Below are 27,759 nucleotides of genomic sequence, written 5' to 3'. Positions count from 1 at the left end.
CACTTTATTTCCAAAGTTTTTTTTTTTTTACAACAATGTGAACATAAACAAATAAACAACAATTTCAACATTCTTGGTATCTTTCCTCGCCTTCCACCTCTAGGACCCTGGTTCGAATCCCAGCGGGGGTACTATGTGGATTGGGTTTCAGTCCCTACTCGACTGCGAGGGTTTTCCTTGAAATAATTCTCTGTGGTTTTCCTCCCACATCTAAAACTGAAACATCCTTCCTTGTCTTCTCTCCATTGGGTTCTAGGCAAGTAAAGTGATTAAGTTTAGCTTTTTTGAGAATCCTTGGCTTCACAACCAGAATAAATGAATGAATAGTTTATTAAAGGAACGTCACAGAATTGGTGAGAAACAAAAATCGTGAAGATCACAGATTTACATAAAAACTTACACGGTCTGATGATGATAGTAGAAAAACATCCCTTGAAATATTTCTGTCTGAAATGTCATATTTGATGAGAAATAAATAATCTAACTTCGCGTTTGGAGTTTTTGGCATCGATGCAATGCAAAATTTGTAATTGGTTTTTCATTATTCTCTCGTGACCCAGATGGCCGATCGATCTCAAACTTCTACAGGTTTGTCTGTTTATGTACATGGTGGATTACATAAAGTGATTACACTGCCAGCAACTGTTTTGTTAGCAAAAACCAATTCTGTAATGTTCGTTTCATGATACCTGTAAGTGGCGGCTATCCGCTGTTGGATATCAATAATAAAAAATAATACAAATAATCATATAAAAAAAAGGAAAATGAAACATCCTAAACACAAAGGTGACAGTCATTACTAACGAAAAAGTCTGAAACTTGGATCTAAATTCAAAGGTATGTTATGTTGAAATGATGCCATTTCTACCATTTGGTACACCCTGGGGTTATAGATTCCAAGGAGCTTTTGGAAACAGTATCCAAAACACTACATAAGTAGACCAGAGGATTTCTTTATTTGTGGAAAAAAATATTGTCTGATTTTCTTCACTAGGCCGACATAAAAAGTCTGAATTCAGCCAAAAGTCTGAACAATCTCATCCCTGTAAACAGTTGTGCAGACTGTTGTTCCAGTAATGACCATGTACAACTGGTGTTCAATGCCCTGGCAGTTTCTTCAAGTGTGTGTACGATCAAATGGAAGCCAAGTTACCTCTTTTTTAATCTACTATCCCTGTGTGTTCCTTCCAATGGAAACATCTACGTAACAAACAAACACCAAGTAAACCCAAGTTCGAATGCTCCTAGCACATGTACATCTCTAAGATAAAACAAACATGCAATGCAATTGACCAAAAGAAAGTGCATACAATACGCATATTACACTTTACCTTCAAATATAAAAAAAATTCTCTCCATTTAAATATTTCAGCTGAAGATTGTTGGACAATTTGAGCCGAAATTTATTGGACAATTTTATATTCTGCCACATAAGTACAAAAACAGTCAGACACCATAGAAATGGTCTCATCTGCTAAACTATATATACATCTGCAAAGCCTCTAAAGTAAGTACCAGTTTATGCTTAAATACATGTACATCATTAAAAAATACCCCACCTCTAAACACAAAATACACTTTCAAACCAGGGCCTATATTTTTATTATAGAGCTGCTTTACAAAAACTAGCCAAGCACAGCAAATTATGCTTACCAGATTAAGGTTACCAGCTAAAATACCATCTACCATGTACCATTTCTAACTGGTGTCCTACACAATTTCGCTAAGCAGAAAAAATGCTCAGCAATATTTTCTGCTTTAAGGCAGCTTTATGAAACTGAGCCTCTTTGCCCAAGTACATGAAGCTGCTTAAACACATAAAGTAGCTAACAACAACAAAGTGTGCTTATCAGAATAAGGTAACCAACCAAAATACTATGCTACATGAAGCATCTGTGACTGGTACCTTGTTCACTTTTGCTCAGCAGGAAACTGGTAAGTACTTATTTCCTGCTTAAGCAGCTCTATGAAGCAGTGCCCAGGAAAGCTACATACAGGCCTAACACATAAGCTCATTAAGGGGCAAAATAAATTTTTCGTTACTAAAAAGGGCGCCTCTATGAGGGGCATTTCTACAGGAAAATTTCAGGGGCAACGAGGCAACAACCAGGGCATGGAGGCAATTGCCTCTGTTGCCCCTGTGAAGTACTATCAGGCCTGACTACAAAATGGAAAAAACTTGAGCACTAGACGTTTCCTTGTGAAGTTCAATTTCAGTTGTTGCGTTAAAAAAAACATTAATGGTATACAATTCTTTGGTGCTAAATAAACATAGTCGTTAACTACACATAATATTGTATTGTACTGAATTTACATCACTAAGTGTGGACCAACACAGAACAAAAGATGTTCAGACAGTACCTACAAGCATTCTGTGGAGTTTCAAGGTTTTTGTGAACTAGGGCCTTTCACAAACCGCGGCTTGGGCTCCCGCGCAGGCTCCGCATGCTGGTGTTCGTGCAATACGTGCTGCTCATAAATGCAGGTTCAAGGCCAGGCCCTCAGACAGGAAGCACTTTCTCTACGGTGTAGTTTTATTTGACTCAATATGGAGTAGAATCACCTGAGAAATTATCTACGCTTAAAATTTCTGTAGTTTTTTGGAATGATTTTGAGAACGTCTGAATAATTTCCTGTTTTGTTCTTAAAGAACTTGTTTTGGGTTTTTTAGTTATTAAAGAACTTGTATTGTTTAGTTCTTAAAGAACTTACCCTGTTTAGTTCTTAAAGAACTTGCCCTGTTTAGTTCTTAAAGAACTTGTATCATTTAGTTCAGTTCTGATAGGAACTTACCCTGTTTATTTCTGCATGGAGCTCTTTCTGTTTCGTTCTTAAAGAACTTGTACTGATCCGGACCAAACAAGCAACCCAAACTGTTGGACTCTGATTATGGTGGTATGTCTGTTCCCATGTAAAATACCATGATATGTTTGCTAGTGCAGTCCTCAGTCCAACACTATTCAGTAACTCAACATCCAAACTGTTGGACTTTGATTTATGGCGGACGGTATGCCTGATCCTATGTAAAGCACAATCATAATACTAGTGCAGTGCTCAGTCCAACAAAATCAAGTGAAACATGAGGTTGAATTTTGATGGTGTGTTAGGGGACAGTTTAAGTTAGGGTGATGAAATTATGTTTAGTAAAATTTAATTTCTATTTCGATCAAAATGCTACTTAACGTCACTGCTGATCAGACTGTCGTGACAATGTCGCCAGCGTCTATCTCTGTGACGGATCCGCTTGGTGGCCGGATGGCCATGACGTCCAAACTCTGTAAATAATACAGATATATGACAAATAAATGACACAAAGAAGTCAGAATTGTACAAAATTGTACAAAAATAGTCAGATCCCTTTCGGGTATAAAGACAATCAGGATACTTTATCACCATTGCAGGTTGGGAACCTGTCAGTGAATACTCACCGTCTCTTCGTTTCGAGGTCTCTTCCCTTTAAACTTCCTCTGCAGCTGTGCACTACTCATGCCGATCAGCGGCGAGTCTGGGCCCGAACTGGTCCCCGCTACAAACCGGTGCCCCTTGACTCCTAACATCTCCTCGTTCCTGAGGTCGGGGGAGGTGTCACCGCTGGAGGGGGTGCGGTGCCGTGCCTCCTTGGGGCTGGCTGGGGTATCAGCCGGGGGTACAGGCTGGGTCCTCTTTGATTTTCCTGTACCTACTGAGCGATGTGAAAGGAAAACTTTTAGCTTGAAATCGGGAAAAGATTTACACCTGGGCCCAATTTCTCATACAATCGGTGACGTTTAGAAGGGCACAAGATGTAACATACACAGAGATACAAAATATAGACAGAATCCTAAGCCAAAGGGACATATTGTGGCTTTATAGAGGCTGTTTATTCCAAAGACTACAGTAGAGTCATGGGGCCAATTTCATAGAGCTGCTTAAGCAAAAAATTCGCTTAAGCACGAAACCAGCTCGCTTATTTTACACGTTACTGGCAAAAAATTTCATGCCATACACATTGCTTGTGACTGGTATTTAGCTATTGTTTACTTAGCATAACAATTGAGTGGAGTTTTGGTCGGTAAATTAATTTTACTAGGCAAGGATTTTTTTGCTTAAGCAAAATTTTTTGCTTAAGCAGCTCTATGAAATTGGGCCCTGATCTCTAGCCCAGTGGTGTAACCAGTTGGCGAAAGCCGACCCCAACAACACTCAGAATCCTTCCCACCCCACCCACCCCCCCACCCCAATGTGATATTAATCAACCTCCCAAAATTAATCAACCTCCCAAAATTATGTCTTTGCCATTTCCCCCTCCCAATAAAATTGTCTGATTACGCTACTGTTCTCTAGCCAGAGACACAAACTGTGTCTTCGCCTTCGAGAAACACTCAGCTAGGGTTCAAAACATCATCAGGCCGTCAATAATTTTTTCCAAATTAAAGTACATTACCTAGAGCCTTGATTGGAACGTATCGACGGTAGACGCTGTACTTGGTAGAGCGCGGAATGCTTGGCGTAACGGTCAGGCCGAGCGTCGAGCGACGTTCCGCAAGAATCTCTACGACCTCCCCGTTCAGTACACAGAAAAACACAAAGAAAAACGCCCCCTTCAACAGAAATAAACAAGTAATGAGAAAATATTAAAAATGGGTTCAACAGTAAGGATGTTGTTTGTAAACTCCTACAAAACTTTTCTTTTATACAAATTCAGCAAGAAGAAAGTATAACACAAGAATAGTCCACAAAAATATTAAAGATTTGCGGTTTTCAAACGCTTTTTATTGACCAACTCGTCCGATCCAAGGCAACGTGTTCATTTAAACACAAACCTTTGAAATGTGGATTCAAGATAATCACTTCTTCAAAAGTCACATATTAACTGAAAACATTCTAGTCGAGCTAGCTTGGTTCTTCTTTACCTGTAGTATGTTGAACATGGCAAAGAGTATCTGAGGTATCATGCTGTACATCATGATGGAGAGGATGGCAAAGGCCCAGGCTATCAACATCAGAACTCCTTGAATCCAGCAGCCTTTACAGTGATTCCTACCATCCAAACAAAGTCAATCAATCAAAATATACATACATTTTTATAATAATAACAAAAACATTTATTAGGCCGAGTATACACTGCTTAGTGTTAAGCCTGGTTCATACTTCCTGCAATGCGAATGCCTTACGAATGTAGACGTCAAAAACTCGCAACGAATACTCCCAACAGTTGAAATGTGTTCAACTCTTGCGAAACATTCGCAGCGAAAACAGGGCTGTGATGTCAAAATTTCGTTTCGCATTTGCAGGTCGGTGAAGAGATAGCATACATGTTCCGTCTGAACGACAAACCATATCTGTTTGGATTCTGTGTGGTGTTGGATCTAGTCACCACAGTCCTACAGAGCTTCACCTGTTACGTTTTCTGGTGCGGTGGGTCTACCAGGATTACAGGTTAAAACAAATAATATACTCTTAACGTTTCCTGAGTGTGAATCCAGATTCCGTTCACTTACCCGATGATTTTATTTGCCTCTCTATCCTTCGAGTATGAACTCTCCATGATGGCTTTACCAGTATACACCAAGACGAACACCGTCACCTAAGGGTAGAAAACAGTCTCAAGAGTTAACATTATCGCTAACTATGTACTGTATAACTACTGTTAATTAATTATTGATATTGCATACTCATTTGATAAGCCTACTTAACCCTAAATCATTGTGAAACTAAAAGTGATTATTGATTATTGTTGTTCTAATTGCATTCACTGGATATGTTCATGTTCATAAAAGTTTTGTTTACATTGTCTCTGCTGCGCCTTAAACAACTGTTTAGAGTTTAGATTGATTTGGCGCATTACAAATACCTATTATTATTATTATTATTATTAAACAATGTACTATATAACATGTAAGGATAATACTGAATTATTGTTATGATAACAATAATATTATAGTGCCTTCAGACTGTGCAAGTCTAGAGCATATTTGAACACAATGGCAAATACGATTATTTATTGACACAATACAGCTAGTTCTACAAAACTTGACGACAAAAAAATACACTCCAGGAAAAAAATGAGAGAACTAATTTGAACCAAGAGATAAAGTCTAAACAAAATCTAGCTCATTATAGGCCTATTGATGACAAGTAACTAATCAATTTGTAAATCAAAATTAATCAGAACAATTAATTAACAGTAATAAACAAAGCAATTAGACAAATTATGTATAATGAAGCAATAATGGAGACACATTTATATAGCGCTGAATCCATTGCAAAACTGCTCCCATGCGCTTTACAATATAAATAAGAAAACCTATAACAGTTAACCATGAAAAGTGAAATCATGAAAAAATAACAAATAAGATCCACAAATGTGATCAATTTAAAAGCAATAAAGGATCAAGTAAACATATCTTCAGCAATCAATCAGTTCTGAAAAAAAAACACGTACAAAAAAAATCAACTCACTGAAAAATGTCACAAGGAGTTGTAAAAGATAACATAGACATTGAAAACATGGGCAGACATAATCGTAAATATCACAGCATTATGAAAAGAAAAGTTGCAAATATCAAAACAAATTCACTTCTTTCATGGTTGAGATACATGTAAAGCATCTCATAAAACAGTAAACATTTCAATCAGATGAATAGATGGCCACATTACAATCAGCAATATATCAGCAAAACAATACATGAACAAAACATGAACACTCCAAATTTGTAGTAAACAAAACGGACTGCGTCAAGTCTAGTGCGATGGACACAGTTCAAAGGGCAATAATTTGTTTCCTTCAAAAGTGTTTAAAGAGATTTTTTTTTTCGTGCGAACCATAGAAATAGAATCCGAACAATGTTGCGTGTTAAGTTATCAGTTTTGGGCAGTTTGACATTTTAGCTACTATAGCAACTTGCTGCTAAACTGAAACTGAAAAGGCATGAAAGTCTTCCAGGTCTTACTGTATGAAAATGAATGACGCATCATTGCAAATTCATGGTAAACATGTAAGCTGGCCGTCTAATTTTCATGCTAACCTGTGAAACAAGCTTACGCTTAAGCAAACTGTTTCATAATAGTTAGCAGGAAAATTTGCTTCATGTAAGCTGCATTGAACTTGCCCCCTTTATGAAATTTGAGCCATCTTTTAAACAGGTAATTTTGAGGTTTACGAAGATTGAAATGTTACGTTCTTACCGCGGAGAGCCCCAACGCTGGTCCAATCAAATACCAGATATGCACAGGATCCAGCAGACATCTGGAGAGAAAGAGAAATAGATGCAATGACTTAGATGAAATATATGCCTCTGAAGAAGGTCCGATTTGGATCCAAAGCTAAGGCCATCTACCCTACTAACTATTTTAATAATGAAGTACTCAAGGCGCTTGAACAAAAAGAAACATTTAAAAGATATTTCTACCTATTATTTCGAGAATGATTGATGTAGGACCTTAAAAAGGTTTACAAGGTGCTGCGGCGCATTCAGCAGCCACTGCCAACTATTTTGAGTAATTACCAAGTGTCCAGTACCTTAACGGTCTTGCGCAAGGACACAATGTCAATCCTAGGACTCAAACCCACATCTTGCTGATTAGAAACACCAGAGCCAGAGTCCAGTGCGCTTGGCACAACCTTTAGAATTTGACGCTAAGAATCCGTTTAATTACTTACACATCCGAAGAGAAATAGTTATCCCATTTGACCTTTGCCACAGCGCCAACCAGGACAGCCGGAAACACTTCAGAAATCAACAGAAAAAAAGAAAAAAAAAGTAAGCCATCAGAATTATCTTTGTTTCATGGAAACACCAGGGGTGGGAGGCACAGAGTTTTTCCAGGGGGGTGTAGTTTTGACCAGCTGAGAAGAAGCCCAGAGCGAGCTAGTCAAAAATATTTACCTTAAAATTGGAAAATACCTTAGAGTTCTGTTGAATATACTTGATATCCCCCCCCAAAAAAGATGAGAAAAATCTTCTCTAAACAGTTAAATGCATGTTGTCAGGGCCCAATTTCATAGAGCTGCTTAAGCAAAAAATTTGCTTAAGCACGAAAATAGCTCGCTTATTTTTCACATGTTACTAGCAAAAATGTCATGCCATATACATTGCTTGTGACTGGTATTTAGCTGTTGTTTACTTAGCATAACAATTGAGTGGAGTCTTGGCCTGTAATGTGATTTTACTAAGCAATGATTTTTTTGCTTAAGCAAATTTTTTTGCTTAAGCAGCTCTATGAAATTGGGCCCTGGACTCAGGAAGTTTCTTTTTGATTTTGATTCTGGTCTTGTAGACAAAATTTCTGGTCCATTAAATATTTTGAGCAATAAATCCATGCAGTCTTGTGGATTTTTATCCCAAACTCGAGCCCCGAATCGGATATAATTTTATACACAAAATCTAAAGAAACTTTCGGAAAGCAAGAAGAATGGGAGACTTTTTAATGCTAGGTGGCAGCCGACTAAAGGTCCGGTCACACAGGCCCCGATAACGAGAACGAAAACAAGAACGATAAAAATGCACGCTCGCGATTGGTTGAATTGCTCCACGCAGAATACGCCCACGCTCATTCAACCAATCGAGGGCGTGCATTTTTATCGTTATCGTTTTCGTTCTCGTTATCGGGGCCTGTGTGATTTCATTGATTCTACTGTCAGTCTGACATTTCCAAAAACAATGGGTTTACACGGTAAGTCTGCTGCCACTTAGAGTCCCCTAAAGTCCCCCCGCCCATCTAGGAGATCTTACAGTACCCCATTTATTGGTTCAGGTCTTGTACAAACAAATTCTGGTCTGGAATTGTTTTTAACTGCAAGCACTGCAGTACTGAATTTTCAAGCCCTGAATTTGGTCAATACTTAAAAGCCTAACATAAAACGAAATACAAAGTGTGAGAACAAAAGGGAAAGATATGCGAAAAAAAGTTTAGGGAAACTTACAGTATCCTATGATGTAGTACCTCAGCATAGGACGTTGCTGCTGTGTGTCGGCATGGATGGAGTTGACCACCTCCATATAGAGGTTAAACGCCTCGTTACAGATCCACGCAAAGGTGGACAGGAAGAAGAAGTGGATAGAGATGGCGAAGACCTTGCAGACCGTCTAAATCGGGAAAAACAAAATATCAAGTAATTAACCACAAGGAAAACTGACTGGTTAAGTTTTTAAACAGTTTGAATTTGAACAATAAAAGAAAATATTGACTGGAGTAGGACTTTAACCAATGACCTCCCGATTTACGTGCCGGCGCTGTAGCAACTGAGCTATCTAGCCCTATGTTGGCGGTCTTCCGTTTTCGTCAATATCTTTGTTCGGGGGTGCAAGACATAAGCCATACAACCAATAACTGCCATGTAGCCAGTGATCGCACCAAAGTGCAACTTGGAAATGGGCAGCCAGGGATAACCTTAAGGGGATGCGACTTTTTATTTCAGGTATCAAATACTAATAAAAATTTGATTAAAACAAAATACTAATAATAACAACTTGGCATCTCAAAGGGCTGATCATTATTTTCTTTTTGGGGTTTAACAAAAAATTGACTAGAGTGGGATTCGAACCAACGACCTCCGGATTAACGTGCCGGCGCTCTACCAACTGAGCTATCTAGCCCTATGTTGGCAATGTCCCTATTATTATTATTTATTTCCATACAGGTTTTTGTACTATGAGACCCATTTATGGTAGTGTTACAGCCCACTGCTGATTATTTAGATCCAAAAAAGTTAATTTACCTCATTCTCATCACGTGTGATTCCAATAAAGTAACAGAGTTGTAGACAGATCATGGATATAGCGAGGTTACGATGCACGGCGACGGTGTCCGTTTCACATCTATAATAAAAAGGTCACACAAGGTCAATATTGGACAAAAAATAACTTTATCAATTTGCTTGTTTATCTTCACTCTCTTTTTGATTCTTACCCTGCTCTGAAATGCAGAGGTTGTGGGTTTCAAATCCCATCTGAGTTGCTCATTGTGGGCGGCCGTTTTGGTAAAATGATGTACCTCAAAATAGTCCACTTTGAAGGGTTTCAAAATGGAATATACTTCTCTAGTCTGGCCCAATGCTAAAACTGGACTCTTGAGCCCCTTTCACATGAGAGCAATTTAGCAATGGTCCCTTGCTAAATTGTAGCATGCTTATAAAATTTCACAAAATGCACCTCGTGCGTAAGGACATCAACTTTGTTTTTACTGTCCAAGTGCTCTTGCAAAAATCTTGTCAAACATTGCTACATTTTTACAACCATGCTAAAAATAAAGCAAGGGACCCCGGTTAAATTGATGTCGTTTGAATAGCACCTTGGACTCTGTCTGGTGGTCCAGAGGGCTACTTGAATCTCTGACCTTTGTATTAACAAGTCAAACTTGTTGTACCGACCTGAGATATATGAAGACAGCCATAGATGTTGTGAAGAGACAGAGCGACACCAAGATGCCGATGTAGGACGCTACGGTCAGCGAAAAGCGTGGCGGGTCCTGCGGCCTCCACTGAGAAAGGAAAAAGGTTTCAAAACATTATTCTCCATCAACATTAAAGACACTGAGTCATTGGGGAGATGATCGTCAAAATGAACCTCAGTACCCCGTCAGACTTTTCCATTTTGTGAATCACCCATTTGTCTATCAAAAACCGAGTCTGTAGTTTTCGGTTTGGTAATATGTTGTTGTTCTCCTGAAGACGAGCAGAGTATACTGTTTGAAACGTCGAGACCAAATCGGCTCTTTTCAGAGCCAACACTGTTTCAAAAGAGATTTTACTCATGGTTGTACCCGCAAGTGCACTATTCATATTTTCTCCACACCATGCAAAGCTGCAAACACCATTTAATGTTGTTATTGTTGTTAATACTTGTAAAGGGGGTTAAGTGTGAAAGCAAAAACGAGCATAGCTAACCTTAGTGTCGTACATGTCGGTCGTTATGGCGAAGACCCCAAGATGGGTGCAGCTGCACTGAGCATGATCCTCTTCGCTTTCCGTCACCTCACAGCCTTGCTGCACCCACTCCCACTCGTTGGGTCTGAGTTGGCAAAAGGAATACATTTGATATTTAGCAGAGGCATGGATTTTTGGGGGACTACCCACCAAAAGTGGTCAGTTCTGAACTCAAATAGAACATAAAGTTGCACAAAAAAAATATATACACCGTACTTACAAAGGATTACTCCCCAGGGTGACGCATTCTGGATTCGAGATATTCATAAGCTGAAACAAAGGAATGTAAAAATTAAATTAAAATATTTGTATAAAAATTCATTTCAGTTCAAATTGACGACATTTATTTCCATAGTGCAAAATGTGTGTACAAGTATTTATAAGAAGGCCTAGTGAACAAAGGTGCTACTAGAACAAAAATTATACAAGAGCAGTTTTTTTATGATTATTAATGATACAAAAATCCTTAAAAGAATTTTGTGCTCTTCACCTTTCTGAATTTCATGACGTAACTTATCGGATCCGAGGAGTTGCTGAAGACGATGGGGCCTTTCTTGGTGTGCACCCTGGTTGCCATGACGACGCTGTTCAAGTTGTCATGTTTGTGAAGGTGCTCCTTCATTTTGTCGCGGTAGAACTTCACAATGACAGGCCTTGAAAGAAATCCAAATTAAATGGTGAGAGAGGTATTTTGAAATCATGGGGAGGGGGGGGGGCATTGACTCCTTCAAGAAAGCATGGTGTGTTCCAAATGGAATGCCTGGTGACAATAGACCTTATGCATCGACGTCATCCAGCGGCCATCTTAGTGGAAAAATGGTGACGCACAGATTTGTATGCACGGCGCACAGGATTGGCCAATGAACAACCTCCTTTTGACCTCTAGGTGAGGGCGCCCTACTGAAATGTCGTCATGTGCATAAGGTCTATAAACATACCCTCTTCGTTTCCCCGCTCAATGTTGTTAACCCCAGCTGGAGTGCTGACTGCGTAATGAGAGCCAACATTGAACAAGGGGCAGAGCGAGATATGGCCACGGTTTGTAGCAGTCAAAATAGAACACCCATCAGTCCAATGAAACACCTAGGTTTAGGGGTTACAAACGGAGCACCTAATGTACAAAATGGAACATTAAGTATGCAAAATGAAACACCTAGTGTTCAAAATAAACACCCATCATTCCACATGGATCACTCGCCCAAATGGATGATCCACAAACTTTTCCCAAAAAGTACTTACTCTGGATGGTTTGGCAAGTACTCGGGCAAGGTAGTGTTGTACCTGGTGTAGGATATGGCCACATGTTCTGTAAGCAGGAAAGAAAAAAATGCAAACATTAAGGGACGGACAAGAAAGGAATAAACAACTTTTGTCCAAGTTTATAAGTCAATGATTTCCACACTTTAGATGCAACTGTTGGAAATACTCGGTCTTCGCAGACCCTTTTGGGGAAGAGTCAAAATTAACAGAGTCTATTTTTCCCCAGGCATTTCGTGGAGTAAATGTAAATCTCTGTTAGAAAGATGAGTAAAAAAATCTGTTTACCAGGCCAGCCGTCTAGTGGTGCTTCCTCAAACAGTGTCTCTGGCAGATCGATGTATCCATCTTTGTCGTTCAGTGACGCCATACCGGGCGAGCTGTCCGGTAACACAAGGCCCTCGAAACTCTCTGGCTTCACGATTCGAATGTGAAATGCTGCAGAGAAGAGCATCATTTAGTCAGGTTGGTAAGACACTGCTCTAGAATTGCAAAGGTAGTGGGTTTGAATCTCAACCGAGTAATATGCCTGTGATTTTTAAAAAAAAATTATGCAGGTCGCCTGACACACAAGGCCTGAAGCCCACTTCAAGGTGTGGGCTACAATTATTTTTTCCAGAGGCCGTTGCCACCTACTCCTAGGGCTGAAACAGGGTTAACCTCTTTACAGTCCACACAGATGTAGGCTTGGGTATCATCAATTCGGAGTGGCCGGTAGAGCAGAAAGCACTACCTCCCCAATTTTATGTAGCAAGTGTCACGACCGGGATCCGAACCCACAACCTGCTGATCAAACACCAGTGCTTGAATCCGGTGCTCTTAACCGCTCGGGGTGACCGTGGATATAGAAGATCCATTGGTCGGGAGAAGAGGGAGCCAGATGTCACTGATGTGGAAGCCGATGTCTTGGGGTACGGTGTCTTCTCCCGACCAATGGATCTTCTATATCCACGGTCACCCCCTAGGCCCCAACTATTAGACTGCCTTTGGGTCATCTATACCCTCAGTCACCTAGGCCCCACACCCTCACTGTCCCCTGTGCTTGTTCCTACTGACACGGTTCAGTGAGCACACACCCCCCACACAACCCCCAAGGCTCCACAACAGGTTTCACCACGCATCATCGAGTTCACTTCCTGCCTACATTTCCCGCCTTCATGCATCACCGCTGATCCACCGCCTAGTACTTAAGCAGCATGCAGCATCAGAGTCCAGCATTCTCCAGAAGACGATCAGAGCATACTGATCGAAACGTCCAGTTAACCCAACGGTTCTTTTCAGAACCACCCCAACTCATTTAGAGATTGTTATTACATGGTGTTACCGCAAACTCTTCTATATCTTATCTCCACCATGCAAAGTTTCAAATCCTACTTATTTTTCTTATGGCATTTTTAATATTATGCGCCCTCGAACAGGCTAGTCCTGGAGACAGCGCAATATACATGTAATTCAATAAATTATTATTATTACACCCACGAATGTTTGTAGGCTTTGACAGGTTTTAACAAGGGCAAACTTTAAATAATTGGACAAATTTTCGTAAAAAATTGAAACAAAATATTCTGCTCACCGAAATTGGAACCGATGCGCGTGATGGACCATTCGCTCGGTTTTAAGGTCTCTGCTCTGATGTGTAACAACAAGCTGTTAGCGACCATGTCAGTGAACTCATGGACAGCCTTAAGAACCTTGATGGCCTCGGCTCCCCGTGGCGCCGTCCGACGCCAACCAGGGTTGTTCCTCTCGTCCAGGATTATGTCAAAGATGTTGCACGCAACCTTTGGGGAGATTAAGAGAATTGAAAATGGATCTGTTTTCGCAAATTATGTTTGTGAAAAAGCACAAATTCTGAATACTAATTGTTTTTTTCTGTTTTTGAAGGTATTTATTAAAAGCAAAACCACTGTGCAGAACCAGTCTTCACTGCAATCTTGCTTGGTGATTGGCTATGTTAATTGAACTCAGAATTTTGAGAATTTAGATTCAGGGGGGTCAAGTTGGTGTTGTGGTGTCTTGCCTTGCCTTCCACCTCTGTGACCCCGGTTTGAATCACGCCGAGGGCACTATGTGGATTGGGTGTTCAGTTGCTACGCAATTGCATGGGTTTAAGCTCAGGTGATATATCGTCAAAGAAGTATCGCGATATTCAATTTAATCGCGATTTATATTTGAAGTGTAAAATTCTCATATTTTACTATGCCCAATTTTCATACTTCAAAAATCCAAACAAATCGAGGTATAAGAAATGGTATCGCAATTTTCGATTATATCGAGATATCGCCCAAGCTTACGTGGGTTTTCCCTGGAATAATGATTCTCTGTGGTTTTCCTCTAACGTCTTAAACTGAAATTTCTTCATCATCTCCTCTTTGTGTTTGGCTCTAACTAGAATCAATATTTATCCAGAGATTCACGTCAATGCCGTGCAGTAATTTCACTCGTCTTACCGTGACAAACTGCAATGTCTCTTCCATGCTCGTATAACCCTGGCCCTCTCGTATCGATGCGTTGATGCCGTCGTCTTCGAGGTCCAGTGAGGCATTCTGGAGCAGAGAGAGCATGCGGACGCCCTCTATATCCGCCGTGATGTCGGACGGGTTGGAGCGATACTGGACCGCATCACGGTGAAGCTCCTCTAAGAGCTCTATAAGCCTAGACCGGTTCGATGGCGGCCCCTCCTCGGTGTTGTTGTTAAACAACATTTTAATCTAGATTTAAAAATAAATAAAAATAAACAATCAAATACAGTTATTGGCTATACCACTCGGCTGTGAGGAATTATTTTTAATCAAGAACTAATCCGATGTTGATTTTGTATTAATTAAGCACTGTATACTCAGTACTACCTCAAGCTCTGTGCAAAAAAAAAATGCCTTTGCATTGCTAGAGCAGATTTCTTACAACTAGACAATTGAGCTGGTTTTTAGAGCCAGTGTTGTCTCAACGTTTAGAACAGAAGTCGCGCAAAGTATACTCTTCAAAACGTCAAGACCACTCTGGGGTTTTTTTCAGAGCCAACACTAGTCCAAAAGAAATTTTAAACATGGTTATGCTTTCAAGTTTACTGTTAATGGTACATTTGTATCTTAAAGGAACACGTTGCCTTGGATTGGACGAGTTGGTCTTTAAAAGCGTTTGATGAAATGCACATGGTTAAGAGATATTTTGAAAGAAGAATATAATGATCGACACAAGTATAACTCGAAATTGCATGGTTTTCCTTTTATGTCGCGAACTAACACGATCTGCCATTTTATGGAGTCAATTTTGACTCCTTCAATTGACCAACCGTGTTTCTTCGCGACGTACAAGGAAAACTGTGCAATTCCGCGGCATGTTTGTGTCGATCATTAAATTCTACTTTTAAATTATCTATCTAACCATTTGCATTTCATACCAAACGTCTTCAAACGCTTTTCAAAAACCAACACGACCGATCCAAGGCAATGTGTTCTTTTAAATAAGGTAGGGTGGACAACGTTGGTAAACTTGAACTATAAATGGTCACAGATGCACTTGCAATTTTACTGCTTTATAGTTGATTCTTTTAATTTCCACACCATGCAAAGCTTCAAGCACCACCTGCTGTTGTTGTCTACTTTACCTTATTATTCAGCCTTCTTGTGTCTTCTCCGAGACATTCAGAAACATCCGCTTCTCCCCACAGTCCCGCCTCATTCAGGCACTTCCGATAACCTCGTCTGGCTTTGTGGGGGTAAAAAACAAAAGGCACTTATAGGTTTTGAATTTAAGGCAAAACAAACCTCACAAATACTTAGAATGCTGCAGCCAGAGAAGCAAAGCTATGAAAAATCTTGCTTCTTACATTCAAGGCCCTCCATGGATTACCACCTTACTGATCTTCTACAACAACGATACATCAGACAAGGCCTTAGATCGTCATCATCATCACACATACTCTATGTTCCCAAAACTCGTCTGGCAAATTACGAAGACTGTGCTTTTTCCAGCTGTGCACCGCGTTTCTGGAATTCCTTGCCTAGATGAGCCGAGGGACACACCTGATCTATCTACATTCAAACACAACCTCAAGACTCATCTGTTCAATTTGTCTGCTTGCTAGCTTCCGGCACCTTTGAATGGTACCATTCCAGATACTGTGCACCTTTTAAATGTTATGTTATTATTATTATTAAAGTGCAAAGCGTGAAAGGTTGTGAGCGCGAAAGATTTCAAGTGTGAAGCCTGCTTACATACATTTACCTTTGGTTTTGACAGTCCTACTCTGCAACCTGGGGTGTTCCATAAGGTTTTGCCTACATTTTCTGGTGAATTTGATCTTAGTTATAAAAATAAATTGAATTTTAAGTAGGATTTGAAACTTTGCATGGTGGAGATAAGATAGAGAAGAGTTTGCGGTAACACCATGTAATAACAATCTATAAAAGAGTTGGGGTGGTTCTGAAAAAAACCGTTGGGTTAACTCGCCGTTTCGATCAGTATGCTTGAATTTTGTTATTTGTTAAATTGTTATTTATTTATTTATCATTTATTTTGTTTCTTATATTTTTTCTTTTTTTTATTAAATATTTATTAATTTATTAATTTATTTTTTATTTTATTTTTTTCACTTTTTTTTTTTTTTGGGGGGGGAAGGGGGGTTGGGGGGGGGTGTTAATAAAACAAGTTTCCCTATTGAAAACGGAGACATCACATCCCTGATCTTGTTAACTTACTGTCCACACTCTGATACGTCCCCGAGGCATCCTTCACAAGAGGCCCATTGAAGTCACCTGGGCACGGCATGGAAACTCGCTTACCCACAGGCGTGTGGTTCCACTCGATATTTTCTGCAAACTCCTGTTTACACTGGGGTCCTGAAAATATGGAAAAAGGTTTGCATCCAAAGGTTTCAAAAGCTCTACTCAATTTCTGCAACTGTTGCAAAGGTAAGTGATGTAAACTTGTGGGTACCATACCAACCATGTAATCTCTCTTGAGGGAGTGTTGGCTCAGAAAAGAGCCAGTTTGTTCTCACTGTTTCTAAAAGACTCTGCTCGTCTTTAGGAGAACATTAAGTGCAGGTTTACTACTTTTTATAGGTAATTCATATGTTTCAGATGTATTTCCTTTTTAAACGGCTACTTGAACGGAAACAATTTATAACAAAAATTCTTTCTATAAATTTGTGTATAATGTGTTTGTTTATCATTAAATTGGAATTTTGATACTATTACACCTCTGAATTTGTGGTAATTTTCATACCCAGGCCTGATTTGGTAATTGTACTTACCGATTGTTTTAGTGCAATAAGTGTCGCACCCTTCCTCTTTGTCTCGAATGCAGGAATCTGGAATGCAAGACAAAATTTGACAAACTCCTTACAAAGTTTGTGGGTTTTTTTCCTTCATGCATTCAAAACTTTGGCCGACACATTATGGATCCTTAAAGCCGTGTTTGCATTGAATATAATTTGATGAACGAGACAAATGGGTCAATCTTACTGGTGTATTTGAACTAGGTAAAGTAAACAAGATGATGGTGAAATAAACTACTTTACTAAACATAGACATATGAGGGCGCTATGCCAGTGACCTTTAACCGGATGTGACCAAATACATGAGCTAACTTGTAAACATTGGTTGAAGAGAAGCACATCAAATAAAAGTAGGAAAAGCCATTTCTAAGTTATGTGTACCGCCGCAGCAACAACATTCATAAGTAGGACTTTGCATGGTGGAAATACGATATGTAACTAAGGTTTGCGGTAACACCATGTAATGACTATCTCTTAATGAGTTGGGGTGGTTCAGAGCATACTGATCAAAACGTCAAGTTGAAACCAACGGTTCTTTTCAGAACCACCCCAACTCATTTAGAGATAGTCATTACATGGTGTTGCCGCAAACCTTTCCATAACAACATTCATCTTTCCATGTGTTATGTCATCATGGCTGTGCAGCATAAGGACGTGGTGTTTTTCTAGCTAGTTTCATCAGGACAACGAAATCACAGAGCACAATTTCACAGAGCATGTAGTGATTTGTTTTGTGGCAACCCACTATGCTCAGCAATCACGTTTGATACACGAGCCTTAAAGAGCAGTCTTAGCTCTTGAGAAATCGAGCCCAGTCTTACCAAAGACCCCAGACGGCCAGCGCAACTTCAGACTTCCTCTGGTCCCAATCCTGAAATCCACCCATTCCACCACGTCTCCGCAGTAGTTGAAGGTACAGTCCTGGTGCATGTCAGCGATATGACTCGCCTCCAGGGCACCCTTCCACATGTTTAAGTAGCTGATCTCGCCCTTGAACGACACCGCCCTGTCGAAGGAAGAGTTGACAAGCTTGTTGCCGATCGTCTTGTCCGTCTTCTCGGTGAAGTTGCGGTCGCGACGAATGCCGACTTCCAGCTCCCCGCCGGCTCGGATGGTCTCGCCCGTCGCGAGGTTCTCCCCTTCGCTGATGAGGCGCCCATCAACGAACAACGACCAAAGACCACCTGTGAAATACAATGACGGTTTCAGGCTCATTAGTCAGTATCAATGTGGATCACACCTTTTGATCAAACTCAGGAGCACAAAAGAGTTTAAGTGGACATGATGTGTTTTGGGGTACTGTAATTTTGACATTTACTACAATGCATATTACATCAATAATTGTACAAGAGTACATTGAAATTTTAAAATGATTGGTATCCAATAATCCCCCAAACAATGTCTTTCCCCCACCCCAAACGAAAATGTTTGGTTTCACCCAGAGGGCCTGATGCGTTGAAGAAAAAAAAACATTAAATGAAAACTACAGGGGCACATCTTCAGTGTTTGAAAACTACAGCATGATAATGGTCTGGATTACTGTCTTCAATACCTTCGCTATTCCATGTGCAGACGAAATGAAACCATTGGTCACGAGGTAGTCGCTGCCTCAGCTTAACGGCCGTCTGCTTCCCTCTTATCCGCATGATGAAGCTGCTTCCGAGTCCGATCCACAGCTCCTCGCTGTTCCGACTCGAGAAGCCGTAGGAGAGAATGCTGCTGTTCCTCCCGCTCTCCCCCTCGTTGGCGGAGTTGAGGCGGAGCCAAAGGCCGACCGTGAAGGCCTGGAGGGAGGGGAAGTTCTTGCCGAGGAGGACGGCATAGCTAACGAGGGCGCTGTTGCTGATGTTTGTGTAGTCGAGACGCGAGTCTATGGACAAGGCTATACAGTTACAAAGAAAAAAGTGTCAAATGGGCTCAGCACTACTACTACTTTTACTAGGTACTTCTAGAAACTATAAGGCTCCCCCGTGAGCGGGGGAGCCTTATAGTTTCTAGAAGTAACTATTCTAGTAGGTATCCCAACTAATAAAAATAGAATAGAACTATGATTTGTTTAAATAGATTTTATAAAAAATGGGCTGTTAATGGCTACTCCTAGCTCGAGGGTTCGTACCCTCCTTAGTTCTACCATACAATACATAAATAAGTACAGTATCATTGATCTTATCCAGACCATAGTTTAGACTTATTTAATAATAATAAAGTAGACTGATATTCAAAGACTTTTTCACTAATTTTAACAAAAAGGAATATATCATTGAGGTAAATTAGATACTACTGTATTATTTCATATCGAGTGAAAAAGTGGTGTGGCCATACGGAAATATTTCCGAAGTGAACACCGTAATTGGGCCAAACACTAAATCGGGCCCAGCACCGAATTTACAGCAAGGTAGACCATAGACTAACCCGGTCCGGACAACCCAAGTCACTCCAAAATGAAAAGTTTCTGTATCCTGCCACCAGTTTGTCAATCATTCTTGAAATTGAAATAAATACTTCTAAAACTAATAATAATAAACTAAATCAGTGTATAAATTCATCTCAATGAGATACTCCATTTTGTAAATATAACTATTCGTAAAAAGTGCTGGCAGAATACACTGTGATCTCATTAAATTAATTCATGACAGCCGCCACACACCAGCCAAACGAAGACTTGAGTGAAACAAACAATGGGAGACATTCCATTGCAGTTCAGTGGCAGTTCGGTTCGGAGGCTTTTCCCACAGCTTTTCGCATAGTTATAGAAATTTTGCTCACCGTTAAAATGTTTTAACAACTAATATTAGATTGATGTAGTCTTCCGTTGTTCAACTTTTGCTCGGGTCGGGCTAGTTCATTTTGGTATACTGGAGGTCAGGAATTTTGGTTTGGATGTCGCGCTGCCAGACCAAGTCGTCGCCACATTGACTTCTGTGTTGGTGTTTTGGGGGTTTTTTTAGCCCAAGAGGGCGCTGTTCTTTATAAGTTACCGAAATGAAGATTATCAATTAGCAATGTTTTGTTTTCCGAGCATTAACTTCTCTTTTAAAGCCTCACGAATACATTTCCCTCCGAAGACAAAAAATCATAACGATAGATAAGATTGGACAAATTGAGTATCGCTTATTTTCTTTGGGGAAAGAAAAACACAATAACAAAAAGAACCAGAAACATTGCTAAAGTAGACTTTTTGACGAAAAAGGATTTCATGGGACAAAAATGTACACTAAAAAAAATTGACTCGCACGACCAAGAAAGAACAATCGTAATGCAAACTTCTAACAGTTCCCGCAAAATTTCAGAAAATTATTGTAGAATTAGTTGAGAAACACGCTTACATTCTTCAGAAACAAAGTAAGCCTGCGTAAACATGCCGCTAAAGTGAAAAATAATGTCCGCCGATCTAAAATAAATAAATAATCACAATATTTTGACAATACAGCTAGACGACAAACCCAGACCCTGCCGGCCACAGCAGCAGCTGCCAGCCTCGTCTGGCATTAAGGGGTTGTCAGAAGTCGGCCCGTACTCTCCTTTAATTAGCCTATGTGGTAGCTGCGGAAGTTGTCCAGGCGGCATTTTTTTCTTTCTGTGTATAGTATAGAATTACAATCTGCGAAAAAAAATCCCGATTTTTTTGCTTAAGGATACCCTTTTTTCGATTTAGAGGAAGAAAAAAATGTCTCAAATGCAAAAAATGCGGCCGGGCCGGGCGCGGCGGTGCAATCCTGACGGACAACATTGGATTAACCAAACGGTTCCAAAATTCAGCTCATTTGCCGGACCTTAAAGGGGGACTCGAGGTCCGATTCAGTTTTGTGATTTACTCATTTCCAATAAGGTGTTTAATACGTACCTATGCATTGCTGGCTGTTCCAGTCGAACCCGGCCCCACACTCGCAGAAATACGCTCCCGGTGTGTCCAAACAAGTGGGCGTCTTGTAGAAATTTGGGTGACACTGTCCGCTGAAATGACCTGCCCGGAAAAAAGGGATTGTTTTCTATTGACAAGATGACATTATCACAAGGCTGGATGGGACAAGGGTACTGATGACATGTAACGGAGGCAAGCGAGGCGATTGCCTCAGTGATCCCGGTCATTGACTTGACCCTTAAAGAAATATTTACAATTTCCTCAATATTAGGGTGCTCTCTAGTGTGAAGGATTGAAAAACACCACTCTTTACATTTCGAGTTGTCCCTCATAATGCCTCTTTAAAAAGAGTGGCGGTTATTTCACTCTTCTAGAGGGGTTTCCTTCCAGGACAGAGTGAAAAATCACTCAAAAAGATGCTAACTTCAATCTTAAAGAGTGAAGACCACTCGAACAAGATGCTAACTTCAATCTTAAAAAGTGGAAGACCACTCAAAAAGATGCTAACTTCAATCTTAAAGAGTGGAAGACCACTCAAAAAGATGCTTACTTCAATCTTTAAGAGTGAAGACCACTCGAACAAGATGCTAACTTCAATCTTAACGAGTGGAAGACCACTCGAACAAGATGTGTCCCTCATACGGCTTTTCAAAGAGTGCCTTTTCACTCCTTTGCATTAGAGAGTGCCCTTTACCAAGTAGAAAATGCCTTGGTGTCCTTGCCCTTTCAAAAACAAAGCATTTATATTTATACAGGCCTGCTTGGCCTACTCATGTTTCTTAGTTCCTCAATGTTTGAAAAAATATGACTCCCCAAAGGTTTTTGTTTTTTGAAGTTTAGTTTATAATTATTATTTGCACATAATTAAAAGAAAATTAATTTCGTAAAAAAACAAAAACGATTTCATCAGCAAATTTGCCGATGAAATAATTGTTTTGAAGTAATGTTACAATAGTTGAAAATATTGTGGAAATAATTATTGTCGCTAATAACTTACTATGGCCATAAAGGAAAATTATGAGGAAACTGAAAATGCGAATAAAAATGTTAGGAGTTGGCTTGGAACTGTTTGCCTGTAAATTTCCTCGTGTGTCATTTTCAATTAAATCAATTACACTTTGCATGCATGCAATGAACTTTCTACATGTAGTCAGTGTCTTTTAATTACTCTCACAAGGCGTCATGTTTCACTCTTGAATTCTAAAACTCAGTGATGGGACAACAATTTGCGTGAGTCCTGTGTTAAGGCAACTCTGACGTCACAGAGTTTAATTAAATTGGTTTATTTTCAGCGTCAGTTTGGACAGAGGAAGATAATCCTCACCTTCTTATTTCATAATCTTTTTATTTCACCGAGATTGAAGTGTCAATGTCCATTCCAAATCCAATAAATAATTCTCAAGGACAAAATATTAATATAATGTTTGTGTACTTTGTGTGAATGGTTAAATCTGATATGTAATAAGAAGAAAAAAGTGGTCTAGGTACGAGTGTTTGTCAATTTTTTGTATGTAAAGTGTTTATTTGAATTTGGGTTGAACAAAAACAACGACTTAAGTGGGATTGAACCTGCGACCTCCGGATTAACCTACCGGTGCTGTTATACACCAACTGATCTAAGAAAGAGGTTGACAAACATAGGGAGGAAAACGCGCAGTGAGTGGTTTTTTTACGAAACAGTGATAAGGGTGTGATCAAAATAGAAATGATAATGCTAATGACACACATGCTTTTAGAAATACTATAAAACGGCATAATAAAACTCCGTGATTGTTGTGTCCTGTGTAATAGTGTATGAAAAGTTTCTGAACCTAAAAGTTATTTTATATTGATGGGAGGACGAGGGTTTTGAGCACCCCAGCTATCAGGACCGAATTTCATAAAGCCTGTATAAGCACACAGCACTTGCTAAGCACAGAAAAGTATTGCTTAACATAAACACTAGGTAACCAGGCAAAACTACATTAAGTTGACATTTTTGTGACGGGTTCTCCACTCAATTTGTGCTAAGTTAGCAAAGAAATTTGTCAAGCAGTATTTTCTGCTAAGCAGATTTATGAAATTGGGCCCAGACGCTCCCCCGCCCCGACAACAAGAAATAAGAAAGAAAGAATTTTTTTTAGCAAAAGCATCATTGCATAATAATTTATAAGCTATTTAAGTTTTAAAATAAGTTTCCATTATACACCAACCAAAATGCGGGCCAGTGACTTTCAAAAAAAATGTTTCTTAGTCTAGTAAAAGCTATCCACTCCTGGTAAGAAATGTAAACAAAAATTGGCAATCGGAAAATGACCATAATTTTATTCCAACTTGGTGTATTAAACAAGCTGTGATCAAAACTCTGGACAGAGTGAAAAAGTACATACCACAGTTTGAAACTTGGACGAGAGCAGCCACGGATAACATAAACACGGTCGCACTGGCCATAGTGCAGCTTCTGTACGTCCCGATGTCGCCACCTGCAGTGAATGAAGTAAGTACATGTCAGAAACAAAATAACAATAATTTTTTACGCCAACATTTTTGTATATTGATGCACAGTTTGAATGTTGTTACTAGGCCTACTGTATGTACCTATTGAAGACTGTTGGAATGATGTCTAAAATAAGATTGTCGAATTTTTGACCAAATAAAACCGAAACAAGTTTTGTTTCACAGAATAATTTTTGCTTTTCCTTTTTTCCCCGATTATTATGTTCTGCTGCTGATGATAATGTTGGCAAAAATATCTCGTTTATTTTTAATTTCATGCGTATGGTCTGGTACCTTTTCAGTATCACAAAGAACTAGTGAATATTTGACATGGTTGCCGCTCCATCGAATTAGCGCACTAATAACCTTAAAGACACTGAACACTTTTGGTAATTGTCAAAGACCATTCTTCTCAGTTGTTGTATCTCAACATATGCATAAAATAACAGACCTGTGAAAATTTGAACTCAATTGGTCGTCGCAGTTGCGAGATAATAATGAAAGAAAAAACACCTTGTCATACGAAGTTGCTTGCTTTCAGATGCTTGATTTCGGGATCTCAAAATCTAATTCTGAGGTCTCGAAATCGAATTTGTGGAAAATTACTTTTTTTCTCGAAAACTACGTTACTTCAGTGGGAGCTGTTTCTCACACTGTTTTATACTTTTATAACAGCTCTCCATTACTCGTTACGCAAGTACGTTTTTATGCTTAAATCTTGTTCGAGTAATTACCAATAGTGTCCAGTGCCTTTGTTAACACTACATGTTAATATCTCTTTAAAGCAATGTTGGTTCTTGAACAGAAAACTACTCAAAAGAGATCTTCACATGATGTTCCGCAAACCTCTCTTAGTAATACTTCCACCTTGAAAAGTTTCAAATCCTATACGCATATTATAATCTTTATAGTCTGTCGCCTTTTTGGTATAGCTGAAGGATTCAGTACTTCTCCAACACAGCACGCAGGGTATGCGACTAAAAGAAAATGGCGGCTGTTGGCTTAAGCCATGGACACATTGTACAAAACATTAACATAACGGTGATATAGAATCCTCCTTTATGTTACACTGAAGCAAGTACATGCTTCATATCGATGCCTCGGCGAATCCCAAACTAGTCCATCTAATTTGATTTCACACCGTATTGATGTGCCACACTCTCCGTGCAATGCATATTATAGCCACTCGAAAAAGATTTTAAAGAGGCTTTCTTGCCTTAAAATTAATGTAGTCAAATTTTGTAGTTTGGAACTTCTGCTCCTTATCCTTTTAAAGAGTAAAGAGAAATATTGTTCTGCACTCAGGCACCCACTGTGTGTTGCAATTACGGTGAGTAGTGATTAAAACAAAAACTTTAAATGTTCCTCAGCTGTAAGATACAGCAGCGAAACATAGGCTACAAACGGCCATTTTGTGGAGTAATTAATTAGAACGACGGACCACTCTGCCATAAATTGAAACAAAAAACGCACAATTTCAAGGGATATTATTTCAAATATAGTTTGAACTTTTGAAAATATCTTTCCCAATCATATTCACTTCATAACAAACGCAATTTTATTTTAGGCAAAATCGCCCAATCCGAAGGCAACGTGCACCTCTAGGGCATTATTTCATCCCTGAAGCCTTTTATCTGAAAGCACACACATTTTGTACAACGGGTGTTGTTTTCGTTATTCATTGTTCAACAGGTTTGTTATTTTATGCACAAAATGATGGGATACACCACTGAGAATACCGGTCTTTGACAACAACCAAAGGTGTCCATCCAGTGTCTTTAGCTGCTGACAAAATACAACGTTCACAAACTCTAAAGGACTCCCTTGATGGATTCCTCTGCTCTACCTTTTTGAGCAATGTATAAATGTTCCTGTACCTTTAAGTCCCATGATAATTAATTTAATAAGCAGTTAAATGATCGCCATCATTTGCCCGCCAGAAATTATAATATCTTCTTATTTACGGATGCATACCGCGGCCACCACCACAGGGAAAACAAGATTTTGTTCAATTAACGCATTGCTTCAAGCAAAATTCCACGATTCGTCCATCACAGCGCACGGCGAACGGTTGGGTTTCATTTTGCGCGGGGAAAAAAACGTATGCAGATTTAAATGACACACGTTGTTGTCGTCTGCTCGGGGCCGTGGGCAATACACCGCCATGCCATCGTATAATCAAATTAGCAACACGTCTGATTCGCTCACGCACTCTTCATGAAAGCCATTGAGGGAAAACTGCAACCAATTTGTGGTGTCCCAACCACAACAAACATTCCACAATAATGACTAAAACATTGGTATTTCTCTCTATAAGAAATTCCTGGTCAGAATATTGACCGGGCCCAATTTCATCCCTTACAAAAAAGTCCGATCTAATAGGCGAAATATCTATAGAATCCTATGGGATTTATATAGGATTCCTATAGAATTCCTATAGTTTTTTCGTCACTTCTCTGATTCCTATAAGATTCCTATAAGATTCTTATAGTTTTTTTTTTGTAAGGGATAGCTGCTTATTAATCACACAAAAGTAGCTATACGGCACAATACATTTTGCTTATCCAGAATAAGTTACTAACCAAACTACCACTGCGCGAAATTGAGCAAAATAATGCTCATGTTCACACTTAAAGAAACACGTTGGCTTGGATCGGTCGAGTTGGTCTTTGCAAAGCGTTTGTAACCGTTTGTTATAAAATGCATATGATTAGAAAGATATTTTTAAAAGTAGAACATAATTATCCACACAAGTATCACTCAAAATTGCGTAATTCGCATAGTTAGAGGAAAACCACGCAATTTTGAGGCAAATAATGTGTGGATCATTGTATTCTACTTTTAAAACATCTTTCCAACCATATGCATTTCATAACAAATGGTTACAAAACGCTTTTTTATAGACCAACTCGTCCAATCCAAGGCAACGTGCTCCATGGTCATTCATTTATGCAGCACACAGTCAATTCAATTCAACTCGATGCACTTGTATTCTTCATGTTGAAAATGGCAATAAAACATCAGTTGACAACAAAATATAACAACGAGTTTAATAAATAAAAGGTGACATGGATGCCACATAATTCAATAATTAAATGTATAGAAATTTTCAAAGAATATCGAGTGTAAAAAATTAATAGCCATCATGCAGGGAAAAAGGGTTTAAAGGCATACTGATTTTACACATTTCCCTGTGACAGACAAGGACTTGGACACGACAAGGGAAAAACAACAACAAAAACAATGACTCGGACCAGACTAGTCAATAAAAATAATTATCAAAACAACAGTCTTCGTATAATTAGTATCTAGATCTACAAATACATATTCAAGAAGTGATGTTTCAAATTATTGTTGGAAAACGACTTGAGTGAACGAGACTTTTGAATATCAGAGTTGAATCTCGAGTGCTACGCAGTAAAACACCCTTACTATCTCCATCAATTAGACTCCATTCATTACACAATATAACACAATACATCATCATAGCCTATCCCTCACCTGTCATATCCAGCACTGCACGGCTTGCAATAGCGAGGCACGTAAAACCGCCTCTCTCTCCGCACGCAAGAAACACTGTGTATTTATATGCGGCAATATTGGAGTACACTCGACTCAGAAGACGAGATGGAGAAAAACTACGGGCTCCTCCAAGTCACCATCTACATGTATACATCTAAGACCTCCATCCTCTCTACTCACTGTGCATAGATGCAATCTCCCCCTCTCTCATGTCTTCGTGCATGTCATTATCCCACAGCAATGAGGCAGCTATTTTTAGAACAGCATGAAAGGTCACGTGGCCGCAGCTGCGACTGTGTGTGAGAGAGTCTGGTTTACGGTACATAATAATAGCGTGCGCGAAGGTGTGATGAGAAATGTGTGTTGTAGCCATTATGGCGAGCTGCGGGTCGATAGAGCGGCTATGCAGTGTGCGAAAACAACCCGATTGAGTTACAACGGAAGACATGAAAGAGC

General features: G+C 39.5%; 1 protein-coding gene across 4 annotated transcripts; it reads right to left on the bottom strand.

The window, feature by feature from the left end:
- Positions 1 to 27,497, bottom strand: LOC139953176 (adhesion G protein-coupled receptor L2-like). 4 transcript variants are annotated; one of them, XM_071952612.1, is made up of 25 exons: positions 27,283 to 27,497; positions 23,676 to 23,768; positions 21,289 to 21,408; positions 18,997 to 19,326; positions 18,266 to 18,628; positions 17,421 to 17,477; positions 16,864 to 17,004; positions 15,771 to 15,871; positions 14,614 to 14,874; positions 13,737 to 13,944; positions 12,452 to 12,601; positions 12,146 to 12,212; positions 11,397 to 11,559; positions 11,127 to 11,176; positions 10,868 to 10,991; positions 10,352 to 10,461; positions 9,701 to 9,800; positions 8,906 to 9,068; positions 7,643 to 7,709; positions 7,168 to 7,228; positions 5,481 to 5,566; positions 4,893 to 5,019; positions 4,424 to 4,580; positions 3,429 to 3,682; positions 1 to 3,275 (listed from the first exon to the last, which is right to left on the bottom strand). In XM_071952612.1, the coding sequence occupies exons 1-25, from the start codon at positions 27,287 to 27,289 to the stop codon at positions 3,195 to 3,197; spliced, it is 3,441 nt and encodes a 1,146-aa protein (XP_071808713.1). In that variant the 5' UTR covers positions 27,290 to 27,497; the 3' UTR covers positions 1 to 3,194. The 4 variants fall into 4 exon arrangements, with proteins under 4 accessions (XP_071808713.1, XP_071808714.1, XP_071808715.1 ...); XM_071952613.1 differs by having other exon boundaries at positions 3,429 to 3,679; XM_071952614.1 differs by having other exon boundaries at positions 18,997 to 19,314.
- Positions 27,498 to 27,759: the final 262 nt, after the last annotated feature.

This window comes from Asterias amurensis, chromosome 21 (genome assembly GCF_032118995.1).
Source record: "Asterias amurensis chromosome 21, ASM3211899v1".
NCBI classification, from domain to species: domain Eukaryota; kingdom Metazoa; phylum Echinodermata; class Asteroidea; order Forcipulatida; family Asteriidae; genus Asterias; species Asterias amurensis.
Note: the sequence above shows the minus strand (reverse complement) of the source record. Positions and strands in the feature narration are given on the sequence as shown.

Excerpts from the sequence above, each read along its gene's own strand:
- LOC139953176 (XM_071952612.1), bottom strand. Across the intron at positions 17,478-18,265 it reads CTGGCCGTCTGGGGTCTTTG|ATTCCTGCATTCGAGACAAA; the intron begins GTAAGACTGGGC and ends CTTGCATTCCAG. Across the intron at positions 11,560-12,145 it reads TACTTGCCAAACCATCCAGA|GCCTGTCATTGTGAAGTTCT; the intron begins GTAAGTACTTTT and ends ATTTCTTTCAAG.